The following is a 16,539-nucleotide window of genomic DNA, read 5'->3' as shown; positions in this document are numbered from 1 at the left end:
CGGCAGGAAAAACATTAATTACAAACTAGCAACTACTTTTCCATCATCCCTCCAGGGTGCTGTTTTAGTTTTTCACTTGGTTTCGCTTTGTATACTCACAGCTCCTCAAGATTTGGCAGCGTGTCGAATGACTTATTTGGTAAGTGGGTTATGTTGTTGTTGCTAAGATCTCTGCAAAGGAAAAGACGAAAGAAAGAATGGTATTAGAAATGAAATTCATTAGCCTCACATTGGGTAAACGAAATTATTTTAAACGATCCGCGCAAAGGGAACAAACTAACCCCGGGGGGAGCACTAAGGTCGGGGGGATTAATTGGCCTCGATCGATTGTGTTGGTTTTGGGAATGGAGAACAGCCTCTTCACTTCCTCGGGCACACCCAGAGTGCCACTTTATGGGCCATTTTCCCCACCAACCCCGGAGTGAACGACCCATGAACTCCAATGTCTTGTTGCCACAGCGCTTCTATTAGTTTGACGGTTGACTATTAAATGAGATAATTTATGACTCCGATCGAATGCCCTCTTCCGAAAAAAAAATGTGAAAACCCTTTCTTTTGACTTTCGCAATGGTTCATCTTTTTTCCTCCTAATGGTGCTCTTTAGTGCCCTCGGGCAAACAGCAACAGCGTTGCCGCAAGTGGATTGACCTAGTTTATCAGAAAAACAAAACTACTTTTCCATCCTCCGTCCTCGAGGTGAATTGCGAGTTACGTTTCCTTTTCCATTGATATACGATGGTCCCCGACTCACGAAGATGACGACCTGGAAAAGTTTGCCCACAAAGCGAGGCAAACGGCTGTTGTCCGCGCTCTATGTTTCCCCATTTTACCGGAAGTAATAAGCCATTAGGAAGCTAACCGGAGGGAAAAGAATAGTTGCATCCCGGAAGTCACAAAACCGGATGACAATGCAGGGGTCTGTAATAAACTGTTCTGGCGGCCGCCCTTGCTATTGAGGATCGTGTTGTTTTCCGAGCGGTTCCAGCGCCGGAGTCTTACTGGAAAATCCCGAGCATCTTAGGGTTTCCTTTTGTACACGCACGTTTGGTTGGTGGATTTGTATCAGTTCATTTCTCGGTTCACATGATCGGGCTTAAATTGTGCGTGTTTTTATTGCAAACTAAGACTGCTGGCATTCAGTCGACTGTGGGAGCTTTCGATAACAAAGTTTCATTAAAAATAGGGCATGGGAAAGTATCGAGGGAAAACCCCCAGACGCAAAAGGGAAACCATGACGCAGACAGCATTAGTTGGGCTGATGGTTTCACTGATTCATCAGTTTCGCTACAAAATTGGATAAACTTCCGGATGAATTTCCTTAACAGTTTTTCATACGGAGACCTATTTTCCACCGGCCCACCGTATGTGACATTTACGACCTTCTAGGTTAATCGAAGTGAGGGAAAAAAATGTCATCTCACAAAAACCACACTTTGAAGCGAAGCTACTTTCGTTTTTCGGACCCGGACCCCAGGGTGAAACCCTCCAGGGGGGTGGGCCTAAAGAAAAGTGTAAGTGACGTATTTGGATTTTTCCATGTTTTTTTGTTCGCGTGCTTGTTTTTCACATGCCTCACAAAACGCTACGTGGTGGGCAAGAGTGAGCCGGTTCGACCTGCAAGGAAAAAGTTTCGACCGTCCAACGAAACAGAATCGGATATCCGGCTACGCTCGGAGCCCATTATTTTGACCATCGCCGTCTGGCAATATCGCGATTTTGTATGGCTGGGTTTCTCATAAAATAAATCCATCATGGTATTTTTCCACTGTACGCTCGAATCGTGTCATTGACAAAAAAATATAAGAAGCGTATCGCATTAGAAGCCCTCTACCTCCACTCAAATCATTCCAGCAGGAAGTGGCCGTGATGGGATGTAACAAAAGGGATCCGCTTTCAAAAAAAAAAAGGGGGAGAGGGAAAAGGAAAGCTCCGAGAGGGTGTGAGTACCGACTAATTTGATACACTTGCTCCTTTGACACCCGGGCGGGTTCGCTGTGATGGCGCTTCGAATAATACACACGTGGCGGTTAATGGCACCATCTCGCACCAGCCCATCTCGTTTGGTCACCAAAATCGGTGGGTCGTTAAAAAAATCCCCCCTCCTCCAGGCGCTTTTCCGGGCGTTATCTCGCGGAACAAATTTCTCTTTTGTACCCGAACGGCCGCCCGCCCGCTCGCCCGCAGGTCCATTTGAAAGGAAAATTTCGCAGCAAGAAAAAAAAATTGCCTTGCCAAACAAAAAACCCACAACAAGCGCCAAACAAACATCATCCGCCCAAAAAAATAAGAGGAGGGGGTAAAAAAGGATAACGCAAAATAACAACTTCAACAGCGAATGGCACACGGACGGGCCCGAAACCAATTTATCATCCCAACGTGTCAGGGAGACCGTTTCCAAGGGCGACCTCGTAAACGACCCGGGCGTCTCCTACCGGTCGGAATGGGTTTGACTACCTCCGAAATCCCCCACTCTCTCCCCCCCATTCCCGCTTCCGTTGGTCGTTGGATGGCAACAAAGCAGCAACGCGCGCTGGTGCGAGGATCTTCCCAGGATCTTGCGTCACCTTTTTAACGATCTTCCTCGAGATAGGATGTCGGTGACGCCGCGGTTCGAATTTCTTCCTAGCAGGCCTAGGACCGACAAAGGGTCTGGATTCGGGCGTGTGTGTGTGTGTGATTATGATGGGCAAATAGTGTCGAATAGCGACGCAGGTGACGACGGTCGAGGTGAAGAGATTAAAATTCTACTCCAACACCGAAAAATGGCCCCTCACCAGGCGCTAGTAAATCATGCTTTGCCGAGTGTTTGTCACCAGATGATGATGACGCCGAAGACGATGATGCCGAAGACGATGCGTTAAGGCAGCAAAGGGGGTCCATTCCGGAGGGTTACGGAATCGTTTTGATCGAGGCCAAAGGCCGCTGACAAAAGGTGCGTTTCAAGGGGGAGGGGACGGAGGTACGCGTCGAACGAGCTAAAAGGATTCTCGGTCGCCCCTAGAAAAAGGCGTTCGTGTCGTGTCGTTGTCGAAGGAATATGTTTTCCCACATGGGGGAACGACGGTTGACACGGCGGGGTATTCTGGGTCGTGAGATGAAGTGAGAGCCCGGGAGGATAACGAGATGACGCTTCTTAGGTTGAGTTAGTTCAATCTTTTGGGTCGCCTGACGCAAAAGGTGACAAAAGGATTATCGATGATGAGCTCAAATGGGTTGTAAATCACTTAAGATTTAATAATTTCATGGTAATGTGACTGTTATCATTTTTAAAGCATTTTACAACGGTTCTTAGAAAGAAAATTTATTTATTGCTTTCTCAAACTAGCTTTTATCAAACTAACCTTAACAGATTCTTACCATGCAAGTTCAAACTACCTTGAACTATGTATATTCGCAAGATCACATTTAATACTGGCATTGGAATAAAATACATTTCGTTTCATATTGCTCAATCTCAGCTTTAACTTTGTGCTTAAAACATTTAAGCAACTGAGTATCATATTGAAAAACATGACTTCTTGTCTGAAGAATATTATACTATAGTATGTATGCCACCCATATTCACAATAGTTTTAGTCAGTTCCACATCCACACATGCTCTTCATTCCTTGGCTTGTTTTCGACAGCATTTCCAATGGTGAAATAAAACTTAAGGATGAACACGGAGCGTCAAGGTAGATGATAGAATCGTTTTGTAACCGGTCATAAGTTTTCCCGAAACGGGCATGTTTATGACAGTCAAATGAGATTCGCCTGCATATTCCCAGTAATAAATGAACGGAAAACGGATGTCGTTTGTGATAAGCCCCACGACGGGTCCCTTCTTCCTGCCATGACGGGGCCGTGGGCAGGACACGCGCAATCTGACAAATCCTTCATAATTTGTGAAAGTAAGAGGAGAGAAAATCCACGAACAGCAAGGGAACACGGTCGAAATAGATTTGGCAAGATCGTAGGTTGGTGATTGTTGAAAAACTTTTTCGATTTCCTAGTGGTGGCGTCGATTGAAACGCAAACAAAAACTAGGGTTGTCCTGTGATTCGCCGAAGGATGGAAAAACAATCATTTATCATAGAGACACTTCCCACAAAATTCGCTTACGTCAGAAAAGCTAACCGGTCTTTCATGGTTCTATCATATTTTGGGAAGCCGAAAAAGTGGAGGTAAATCTGATTTCTTCTCGAACAGCTTTTCTTAGTTTCGTTTTAACGTTTAACTTTTCTCGCTCGTAGCATTTCATGCAACGTTAAATAAGTCACTGATGTTGAAAGAGTGCAAAATGCTTCTGGGTTCTCCTGAAAAAGGGTCTCAAAACGGGAAACAAATCTCGTGGGTGAATCAAGCAAAATATGATCATGTAAAAGTATGTAAATGGCAAACGGAAGAAGCACGAACAAATCGAGAGCAAATGCAAAAGAAAACAAGTGGAACAAAAACAATTCGCCCACGATCCTTAAACGAGAAAATAAAAACTTTTACACTAAATTTTCCTCCAGCCGCACGAGCGGTTTCGCTTTGGGTTGCTAGAGTATTTTTCCCCAGCGCTAGCAAAAGGGAACCGACTGATGGTGGAATGTTGTTTATCATCGAATCAGTGCCAGCAGGAGACCGGAGGGAAATGCCAGCGCAGAAGGGGACCTACAGGGACCGCACGGAACGCACGATAAGACGCTAATTTATACACGATGCAGCGGTCAAACTGAAACCATAAATCATGCATCACTGCCCACGAAGCCGGGCTTCGGGAGAATGCCGGCGAAGCGGAACGAAAGAAGACGTTCTCGCGTGCAGCACTTGCACTTCGGTCGGCCCGATACTCCCGTCTTTGGAGCCCAGTCCACGCCCTATTGTTTGTCACTGCGGGAAATGGAAGCTTAACGAAGCACACGAAGGACGCTCGATGCTGCGCGCTTCCGGCTCATGAAAAATGCAGAAGAATTGTGCAGCCGGCGAATCGGGCCCGGCGCTGCCGTCGCTGCTGCACTTTTGTGGGTCACAAAGGCCATCAATTTTCCTCGTCAGCTTGCCGACCGCACGGAGGCTGCGTAGGAGGAGGTCGGTTGGGACCTTCCTTGGCTTGGCTGATGATCGTTGAACCAGTCATACAGAAGACGTTTGCAATTGATTTATGCTTCTGACACTTAGCTCGAGGATCTAGCACGGCCTGCTGTATTATGCATTGGAAAAAGGGGAAAACAATGTTCTTTGTTTCATGTTATCCTGAATAATGTAAAAAGGCCGCACCAGAAGACATGAAGCAATGTAACTAAAACTAAGAAATATTTTTCTAGCTAGAAACTCAACACACAATTGTAGGAAGACACCGGTGGCTTTTTGTTGGTTAACCTCTGGAAGGATGCTGCTGAAAAGTGTTTGGTCCTGTGGGAAAAGTCAGCAGCACATCATTTTTTCCTGCTTCTGAAGATGTTATTCAAGGACTTTAAAGAGAGGTGAGAATTGAATTTCAAAAATTTTAAAATAGAGAAAGAAACTTCGGAGGGCCGAAAAAACGAGCGGTAAGTAAAAAGCGTTGATCAACTTTTGCTCGGTGCAACCGCCACCGACAACGCAAACCACTTCGTATGCATTTATGCATTTTGAGTGCAAAAGTTTTCCTTTCTCCTAGGTGAAAGTAGGGAGCGGAGGATCAGGAGATGTGTGCGGGTACATCGAACAAATCGACGGTGTCTGGCTGTGGCATCATCTTGAATAAATCTTCCCGGGCGGTTGTGTTTGGCCATGTAAGTGCAATTTGCTGGTAACTCAGCGCACATCAAGTGGTGTAGGTGAACGTGACGTGTTTGATATCCGTGTGTGGAGTCTGTTTCCTCCCACATCCTCGTACGGTGGCTTGAATTTTGAAGTTAGTTTTGTGAAAACGGTGTGCCAACAGGGGAACAAACTAGAGAAACAGAAGAAGTGAACCAGCGAGTTTGTAGAAAATGATTTGGTACTGCAAAAAGCTTATCAATTTGCTACCCGTGCATTTTAACACTTCCATGTTTCGATAGCAGTTTGAATCTTTGCAAATCTTACGAAAAACTCGCTCGTGCTCGCTTGCTTTCTTTCACACTTCAAACTGCGTCCCCGACAAGCGCCACAAAGTGGGACGGCGTGAAATAATAGAGAATCTTTGCTAATTCAACTTCGACTTCGGTACATTCTTCTCGTGGCGCGCAGTTGTACACAGTCGTTCGAGTGGAAGCACTTTTCGATGGGTTTTGCTGCAGTCGTTGCGCCGGGATTATGCTTCAAAGTTTTGGCAGCGATCTGCAACGTACGATTGTTTGTAAATTGTTTCGGGCGGCTCGGGTGAGCTGAGGTTCACACGGGTGGAAAAGTCTAAGTGGGATTTAATGTAAATGAATAGATAATGAACAAACATGTCAACTGTAGAAAGTTGTTTAGCAAATTTTATTGCAAATTCCAACACTTATTGAAGAAGGGTGGTTTAAAATAACAACTAAATAAAAAAGAGTGGTTTAAATTTAAGTAATAAAGAAAAAAATTCTATTTTTAAAACAAGTGTTCAGCTAAGTTCGGTTTTATTTTTCAAACATTTTGAAAACTAACACTGACCGTCTGCTGCGAAGAAAGTGCTGTTTTCAGCACCACTACAGAAAAAGCTGACTAACATACCATAAAAATAATGATTCGTAAACTAATGGCTGTTCTAAGTGCAGCGATGGTGACATTCATTCCATTGTGTTCCACTCGCCATGGGGTCCCAACACGATCCTGACGATGTCCTGCTTTCCCCAAGTGTGGGAAGAAATTATGCTTTTTCTTGTGTAAGGAAATCTGCATCGATGACACGACTCGACTCCTTTTTTGCATACCCTCCTCGAACAGAACAAGCAGTAACAAGAAATGCTAACAGACGAACGAGGGGGGGGCCAAATTGTTGGGGAAAGCTGGGAGAAAAAACAACTACACCCTCGATGGAGACCGAGCGGAAAAACTCGACGATCTTTCCCATCGGTGACTCAGCAGCGACGACGCCGGATTACGGTTACGGTTTCCCTTACAGGAAGAAGCGCCGCGATGCAACAGTGCCAGCCAGGGGTGATAAAATCAATGGCGCTAAAGTGGCGCGAGCACATCGATAACGCATAGCAATGGCCGCTTGTTCCGACGCAGTTGGCGAACGGAAAGCAATTTATTCGGAATTTAAGAATGCACGACATTCCAATGAAATGCTATTGTTAATGGCATATCTAGGCCACACGCTGATGCCGCCTTTTGCGAAGCACTTGGAGAACGGGCCCCGGCACTGCATACTGTTACTGATACCGAATACGAATTCGAATGATATCAGCATCCGGTGGGAGATTTCTGCTCCTTTTCCTTCGTCGTTTTTTTGTTCTAGGGAATCGTGGCGTACGATCCCTTGCAGACACACTCACACACACACACACGGAGTCTGGAAACATTTGGGACGCATGTCCGCCGGGAGAATACTGGGTGCATCGGAAAAGCATTCAAGACATTCGCCGGCCCCGGCGACCATAATGTGGGGCAATTGCAATCATCGCCGGGTCGTTATAGATTTTCATTCAACACGCAAATTGTCACCTTCCGCAACCCCTGCGATCGGTGAAACACCAGGCGCCTCCATCGGCCCAATGAAGGTTCCGTTGCTGAGGGAAAACTCCCCTACTAGGGCTGGTTGGGGCTTTTTATTCACCCGTATAACTGCTTCCATCATCACACACACTATCGATCGCCTTCGGGGTAGGGTAAAGGAAATTCATCAAAGCATCGTTCGTTAAATCCACCCAGGCATTGGGAGTAAAATTTACGGCCCTCGCATCCGCCCGAGCATGTCATGTACGATGTCTGCATCGTCTGCAGGCATGATCCTTCGCTCCTGCACTCCCACTCCACTCGACTCCAGACGCGGCCGGGTCTGGCCAATTTTGCCAATTTTCGCCCGAAATGCCTCGCAGCAAATTGCTGCAGCACCGGATTGAATTGGAACGCCAAGAACGGTCCGTGCAGCAAAACAAAAGGTCAAAGAAAAACCTCAACAGAAGCACACGAATGTTTGGGAGAATACTGAGCAAGAAGAGAGAAATACGAAGAACATCAAATCCTATCCTTAAACTTTCACTTTCTCTAGCTTCACTTTTCGTTTTTCCTCTGGACAGGTTGCGAAGTGCACGCCCTTCTGATGTACGTGTGTGTGTGTGTGTCTGTGTGTTCGTGTGCATTCATTTCATGATAGGAAAAGAGCGGCACTCGACATTTCGCCCTGGACAGAATGTAGGACGAACGTTCCATCGTTACGTAAACGATGTGTCTTGTGCAGTCCCGACGCGCCCTAATCGTTTTATCCTGTAATACTTACTTTTTCGCTAGCTTGCATGTTATTCATGACCCAAACTCAAACACACACACACATACACACACCCATAGATAGACCTTGAGGGGTAGGTACGTGAAAGCGAGCACCTTTCCCTCCCATTTCCCGCGCTTGCTCCGATTGAAATCTACGATTACATACACCCCTGACCGTTCGTTTTGGTTGCATTCGGTGATCTTTCGCCGGTTGCCGAAACGACGGAATCAAGAACTTTTCCGCACCGATAGACGCGTGCGAGAAAAATAACAAAAAAAAAAAAAATACGAGAGCTAAGGGGAAAGCAACACAACAAAGCTGGAGGGCGCAGAGAAAACTTTCGTTTCACGGATGAAGTGGTGCAGCATTGAAATCCTACTACTGCAGATCCGTTTGGTGCTAAGCAGTGGAAAAGTGGGAAACCGAGTACGTTCTTTGGGCAAGATTTGGATTTCGAGTGGTTTTGGATTTTGTTTATGTCTTTTTATGTATTTTTATTTCGTTTCACCATCACGTCTCGCCGCTGGACGGAACGGATCTATTTTCTCACCAGACCGTAAGCCCATTTGTTTCAATGCTTCGTACGGCAATAGCGAGTTTGTGACAAAATTGAAATAAAATTGGGTGCATCCCCAAAACGAGGGAAGGAGGTTTTTATTTTATTTTAAGACAAATCTTTATACCACAGATTAGGTGATGGCAATGGCGAATGAAACTGTCAGATGGAAATTGGGTTTGTGAAATAGTTAGCACGTTTCATATATCAAAACACAAAAAGTAACTGATAAAAATCACCATCAATAAGCACAATGAGTTGAATCGAAGAACTCCAGTCAACAACCCTACTTTTCAGTAGTTTCCTGTGAAAATGAAACAATGCCAGCTCAAGCCTCCTCGAGTCGATGGTGCGCCGTAGTCATTAAAAAGGGGAGGCTTCGCCATGCAACCGGGATCGATAGCTGTAGGGCCATCAGAAGTAATTGGGCTCTGAAAGCAAAACAGATCCATTTTAATTATCTCCACCGGCATACCGGTTTGAGCGAGGAACGACGAGCTCGAGGAAAATATTTTCTCTTGTCGAATGAAATTGACTGAACGGTGTTGTTGGTGTTTTTTGTTGCAGAACCCAGTAGTTACGACGATCTGATAGTTCTGTAAACAGATCATTAAAATGATAATGAGATGCCTTAGGGTAGCTTTTCTTTTGGATTCAAAACGTAAAGATGAACGAATGGAGTAACCTAGTTGGGTAACTTTCGCCACTTTTTAAAGTTTATTTATAAACCAACTTATAATATTAAAATTCAAGAAAGAGTCTTATTGAGCACAACTTTCAATAACACAATTGTACCAATATTCAAACAAAGAGAAAGTTTGATTCCGCAGCATCGTTTATAATTTTCCCGCAAATCAAAGCACAATAATCATTCGTCATACGTAATGCTGTCATGTGTTATTTGCTATCCCCTGCACGAAGTAGAAGATAAATGTTACGTAGAAAGAAACAAATGGTTGCTAGCGACGACATACACAAAATATAAAAAAAACACGTTCACCTTCCAATTTCAGCTAGCGCAGCATACAGCATTGCTCGCGGCATATTTATCATTTATTTATGATGAAACTGCCACAAGGTCCTCGTGACTCCTGCCTGGGACGAAACGAAGCCGAGGCGGGCTGCTCGAATCGATATCAAAACTAGATCAAATTTCACTTGTCATTGAACAGGAGGTCCCATCTGTTAGCCATTGCTGGACTCGTAACGATCTCCGAGCGTATCTTTCGAGCACGGCAGGACGACGCACGGTCGATGCGAATGCACTTTCAGAGCGCTGGCAGAGTAGCGAGCTAGTCCTCGGTGACCCCCACTGGCTATTGTTTCGAGCGCAAGTAAGCGGAAAACATAATTCACGCCACATAAAACACTGGACATCAAGCCATCGGGACCATCCCTCAGCAGCTGCATAGCGCTATCGGAGGACGTGCGATTCGTGCGTGGGACTATCATGCCACCGATGTCAAGGATACCGTGCACTCCCCTCGTACTCCCACGCCCGGTGGGAGCCACCGGTTTCGATTCGGATCAATTTCAGCCACGTCCTGCAAGCGGAAAAGATCCTACAACGATGACGTTCCCGGAGCCATCGTGAGTCGGAAGTGAACCGCTTTGACTCCGGTTTCTTGCCCGGGGGGGCTGCAATGGACGGTGCCATAATCACACCATGGCCGGTTACGGTGGCATAAGCACAAAGGAGAAGAACGGGGGCGAGAGTAGAGCATGAGCTAGCAGAACGTGGACACCGCACGTAAGGTTTCTTCTTCCACCGGCGGAAAAACCGATTCGCTCGCTTATGATGCGATAATAATAATTTCATCATCATCTTCAATCCCGCCGGTGTCCTTGTGTTGCAGAAAGGAGCTTCTGGAGCGATTTCCAGATCGTTTTGCTTACATTTTTCCCCGCCTTCCCCGGAACTACAACCGAAGGGAGATGTGTCAGTCACACTGGGCACTTCATGCTTTTCCGCCCTTTAAACGGTTCTTTACCCTCCCGGTGGTATGCACTCTGCGAAACGCGAGCACGCGCGAGTTTTCCCGAATCAGGCCAACAGTGTTGCATTATTCACTCGACATCGGAAGGTTTCCGGAAGGGAAGGAAATAAAAGGTCGTGGTATAAAATGAAGCTGAATATTGCGAATGTGTTCCGAATCGATAAGAAGCACTTTAACCGCTTCATTGCAGGGCGCAATGCTTGTTGACTTGTTCGATGTTCCATCAAACTGAAGCGACCGCCAGCTAACGCTTTCCGCACAAAAGTCACGCAACAAACATTCCCATCACGGTCGCTCATAAAATGGGTACGTCTTCAAAAAATGGGATTGAAAAACAGGGCATCAAATGGCTGACCGTTCGCAAAACTTTTCGCCAACCGGCAGACGACCGGAAAAGCTGCGTGAACGTGCGGGGCGTCCGTTCGTGCAACTTATGAATAAATCAGAATAATAACCCGTATTAAGCGCCGAAAGTGCCGGAAACATTCGGTTCGACATGGGAAAATTCATTTCATGGTGGAAATGCGGTAGCAGCTTAATCAATACGAACTCTTTCGAATCGCATAACCCCGCAATCGTCCCGTTTCGGTGGTTGTTTGTATGGAAATTGTTTTCCCGGTCCTTTCCGTTCGAACGGCGCAAAAAAAAAAACCAGCGCTGTGATCCTGCCATTAACCTTTTTCCCTCAATACGCACGTCATCATTTGATTTGTTCTTTGCTCGGTACGCCTACGACCCGCGGATGATGCAAGTACCCGAAACTACATTCAGATGACTTCCACGCGGGGGGTGGGGAGGGAGGGTGAAGCGAGATAAAGGAAGAGCGAATGTCGGAGAGTGGTAAAACCGTGAAAATCACTATAATCCAAACTAATTGACCATAAATGTCAACCGCCGCTATAAAAATAAACCATTCACCACAGCGGGAATAAACTTCTTGGTATGGATTTTTCCCCCCCACCGGTTGGTGAAGAGACCAAGATCGGAACGGAAGCTGAAAGGGTGGGGGGAAACGAGGGGCAGGCCCAAAAGACAACACCATTCCGCCAGCAACTATGGCTAACACTACCAACGCGGTGGTGTTGCCGCGAGACGCCACCGCTTTTGGGTTAGGTGAAAAATAGCGGCTCGTAAATCAAAAAAGTTATGTTACACCCGCGCAGCTCAACCTCGCGAAGGCAACAAGCCGACACACACACTCACGCAAGTCCCTGTCATTGCCACGGTATGACGACGCGTTTGCTTATGCTTTACTACCTCCCCCACAACCATCACCACCACCATTGGGCGCCGGTCCAGATGGAACTTAGAAAGTGAAATAAAACGTTTCCTTCCTCGAATGGTTCATTTTTTCGGGTGCACTTTGCCTTCGGGGCCAAAGGACTCGCCAACCCGGGATACTCGGCCTGACGTACCGAGATTATTTTCCGACGGTGGAATGCGAACGTCTTGAGCAAACGCAAGAAACGACGGTAAAGGACTCACACTACATCAGTCATAATTTTGTCCGTGGGTACTTTTGGTGGCGCGAAAATGTAGAAAAGAATATGTTCAAGTTCCTGCACGGTAGTCCATCGTTCGTTGAGTGTGTTCATAACGAAAATAGGTAGAGATAAAGTACTTTTATGTATGTATGTTAAATATTGCAATATTATGATATTGCAGGTAAAGAATAGTAAAGATAAGGAAGCATTTTTATTTTTCTAAAATGGTCGATAATTTATCGCCACACCTATATCAATTTTAATATATTTACATACACGTGGAATAGCTTGGAACAAACTATAGTTTTAAGAATAAATAATATAAATAAATAAATAAATACTATTCGCCATCGAATCAACATAGTGTTCAAAAATGATACAAAAATTCAGAGAAACTCTTCCACCTTGAACTAATCTTCCCTTCACTTCGTTTCTATAAAGGTTAAAAAACGTCTTGCGAAACGTTAAATATGACCTCCATTCATCATCTTTCCTATCTCCACCATCATAATCAGTCCGGCAATCAGCGATCTGGATAGGTCGGACATAATTAGTACATCAAATCGGAGCACCATTGTGATTAGATGAGGTGGAATAATGAAGAAGTTCATCGTTTATGCATCAAGGAGCACCTTCACCTCCTCGCCCCACCGCGTCGGTGAACTTTCTACCCCAATTTGCGCCACTTTGCATGCAACACAATTTGTTGCGTGGGACCATTCACTCGTCACGGCGTAGAAAATGGCTCTTAAGTACGGTAATAAAATTCATAATGCCATGCGTTTTATGGTATCGCGTTGGTTGCTCGCGAAATACGACAGTAGAAGCTTTTTTCCTCTAGCTGTTTCCTTTGAAGGATTATTTAGGCAAGGGGAAAACGGGTTCGCTGCAAATGATGCATCTGATATAAAAGAAAACCAGGACATTCGAGCGATCTTCCGTTCGTCTTACATCCCATTGCAGTTCTTTTCTTCCGTGCTTCCGTTTGCGCTGCTCCAGATTCAACGTAATCCCACTCGAGTTGCATTATTCATTCGGTATTTCCACATTCAATCAAACGATGCAAAATAATATCTGTCCCCGCGGTGGATTCCGTGCGTGAAAGAGGATGAAGGACAGGCTGCATTGTTCGGCAACAAGGGACGACATGGTGCCAAGCAGGAGCCACGTCAACAATGAAAGCTAGAAAATAGAGAACCGATTTTCCATAACGTCACGAATCGAGAGTCAAAGACTCGCCGGGGGAATCTTTTTGGCACGTGTTTATCCTATCGGGACCTCGCTTTTCTTTCCTTCTTCCCGGACTGTTTCCTACGCTGCAGTTGCTTCTCGTTGGACAAGGGCATCCGTATGGAAACGCGGGAAAGGAAACCGCTTGCCCCGAAGAGGCGGCACCAGTGTTTGGTCGTATGGTTCATCGCTTTTCAATGTATGCAAAACTCTGCCAATCTATAGCAGGACGCGGCAACAATTGAGCGACCCTCGGGAACGTCAAGCGCGCTGTGTATGATTGGAACGTTTCGGTTCGAATCGGGAGCGAAATCGATGCAGCTACAGCAAAACCGCACCGTTGATGCATGTGTCAACTGCAGTACACGTGATTTCACGCCAAAATGTGAAATCAATCGAAATGCAGATGTGCCGTGGTTGGAAGGTTGGGGAATAAAAGAAACGAAAGCGGTTGTCGCTCTTTCAGGCGAACCAGACTTTGGATTGCACCGAACTGGAAGGGCGGACAAGGACTACAAAGATTCACGATGCACAACCAGACGGGCGCCGGCATCGAACACAAGCAAAGATTTACATGCAATTGAGGAAAAAATAATGAAGACATTGATCGTGCTTGTTGCTCGTACCATTAAATTGTCTGACACACATTCCTTGTGTTCGTTCTTGTTCGCTGCAGCGGTTGACGCATTCCAACACATTTAGCTTCGAACGAGCACCGGTTTTGGGACATTCATGAGCAGCTTATTGTCACGTACTCATCGTTCAGAAGTGTTCCACAGGTTTCGGTTCACTTACTTTTATTTGTGTGGTATGACCATTTGCTTGAGCTGTTTAGTAGTATATATATTTTTTACGATAATGGAAACCAGGAAAGTACCTTGAGATTTACGTATTTCGATGAGTTGATTTATTTGTTTGTTCTGAGAGTAAGAAGATCAGGGGATTTGCAGAGTAAGTGATTATACTGTTCAATCAAACTACCCTAAACGCTCGTGCCCAAAAGCAAATAACGAACCTTGCTTTTCCCTTCGTACACCGCCAAAACCATGCAATCATCTTCTACGAAGGAAAAACCCCTAGCCACCGGTGTGAAGTGGCTCATCACCACAAAAGAACAACGAACCGGTTTCTCCTCGCGTAACAGATGAAACCCTATAGATCTTCCGGGCGCGGGAAAGGCAGAGTATTTATTTACCCAAACCATCATTCGTTTAGTCCTTGCACGGCAGAAAATCCGTCGCTTCCGCGGCCGAATTGATGTAGTGTTTGCATTTAATTAAGCAACTACGTTCTAACGGTCTTCGCGTTAGCGCGCTGGCGAAGATGAGTTCAGCGAACTGAGTGTGGACAAACGAACCACGGGAAAACCCGGAAGTGCATCAATCAGGCAAGCAAACACACTTCTCGGCGAACACTGGGGACCCCCGGATGTTCGAAGAAAGCAGTAAAGATTTGGCTTTGGAGAGCTTTTAGAACCGCAGAAGAGCGTAGCCCACGAACGAAATTATGAGTGAATGTTGGTTGCGCTACAAATGAGAGGAAAAAAGAAAAAAGAACTAACTTAAGATATGAAACGACGGAAAAACTACTATCGGTAGGAAAGTCACGAAGTGTTTGCGTTCACGCTCCGTGAATAGAACGCACATGTTAGGTGTGCAAGCCGGAGAAAAACGATACGATGCCATTATGTCGTAAATTTTCACACGCGATTCGGAAAGTTCCTTTTTTGCCCTCGTTGTATCCTTCTCGTGGTGATCAAATGCCCTTAACCTCATACCGTATCTTATTCTCCACGATATTTCGAAGAAGAAAAGCGTTGCGGTTCGCTTAAAGGCGCAGGAAAAAGACAACAAGTAGTAACTTTCCTTCCTCCCGCCAACTTCGAAGAAGTCAATGACTTTGGCGTTACGTTTTCAGGGACAAACTCGAGATAAGCCATTTAGGTAGCTTTAGAAGCAGCTCGAAGAAGGTAGAAATGTGGACGCGGGAAATGTTTTATCTGCTCCCAAGGATTTCCACAAAACCGTAACGGACAATCGCAGGCGGTGTCCGTTTTATTAGCCGTTGGCACGCAACGCCTCAGAACCTGCACTAAAAACGCACCAGGTTGCGGACAAATTGGAACATCTCATTTAGAAGTTTCCGCAGGTGGCGTTTAGTTTCCCGCCCACGCAGGCTTCCAAACGTAAACGTGGTAAACCTACCGCCCACTTCCGGGTTTGTTCCAAGTGCGTGTGCTTTCACGCAAGCAAAGCAATGGGAAAAGGATCCATTAGAGGCGGTACTCCAATCGTTCATCATCTTCGGTGGCCATTTCGATTTCCGTTTCACCGTTTGCTGCTTCCGGTTTTCCAAACCAAAGCCCAAAACCTGGGTAGGGAAAGGAAATCGGCAACACTCCGTTCGGGTAACCGATGATTACCCAAGATTACCCGCTGACCTTAAATATGTTTTTGCGTGTTGGAAAATTAGATTCCCACTCTGACTCGGGACTCGGTGAAAAGTGGCCACAAAATCGCCGGTAAATTATTCCAATCGCATAGATTTGAGAGCGTGTGGAAAGATTGATGACACAATTCAAGCGAGGCAAAATAAAAAGTGGTCGTGTAAAGCGTCCGTGAGCGTGTGGCTTGATAGGTATTATTAGGTTGTAGTGTGACCTAAAATTATGTTGCGATTAGAAAACATTGGGTATGATCAAAATAAAAATTATCGTCTTGACGAGCGGTTTTACGGTCTCGAGAACATGTACATGCTGATGCCCGAAATGTGCGTGCTGTAAATTGATGGAAAATGTATACTTAATGAAGCGGAATGACTTAATTGTATGGCCTCCGGGGCCAACCCTTTCGTGTTTTCGCTGAATAGAATTACGCGATTAAATTGTAATGCTGCTAACCAACAAGTTCAAAGTCAATAAACCAAGCCGAC

The 16,539-nt window shown here is 45.6% G+C and overlaps 1 protein-coding gene across 1 annotated transcript in view; it reads right to left on the bottom strand.

Annotated features, from left to right (window-relative positions):
• The window catches only part of LOC131281064 (follicle-stimulating hormone receptor), a 70,156-nt gene that overhangs the window by 16,356 nt on the left and 37,261 nt on the right, over positions 1–16,539 (bottom strand). The window contains exon 2 of the mRNA XM_058310320.1: positions 100–171. Coding sequence (XP_058166303.1) covers positions 100–171 — 72 coding nt within the window. The remainder of the gene's footprint in view (positions 1–99; positions 172–16,539) is intronic.

Source organism: Anopheles ziemanni, chromosome 2, assembly GCF_943734765.1.
Source record: "Anopheles ziemanni chromosome 2, idAnoZiCoDA_A2_x.2, whole genome shotgun sequence".
Taxonomy (NCBI): Eukaryota; Metazoa; Arthropoda; class Insecta; order Diptera; family Culicidae; genus Anopheles; species Anopheles ziemanni.
This window is presented reverse-complemented; position numbering and strand designations above follow the sequence as displayed.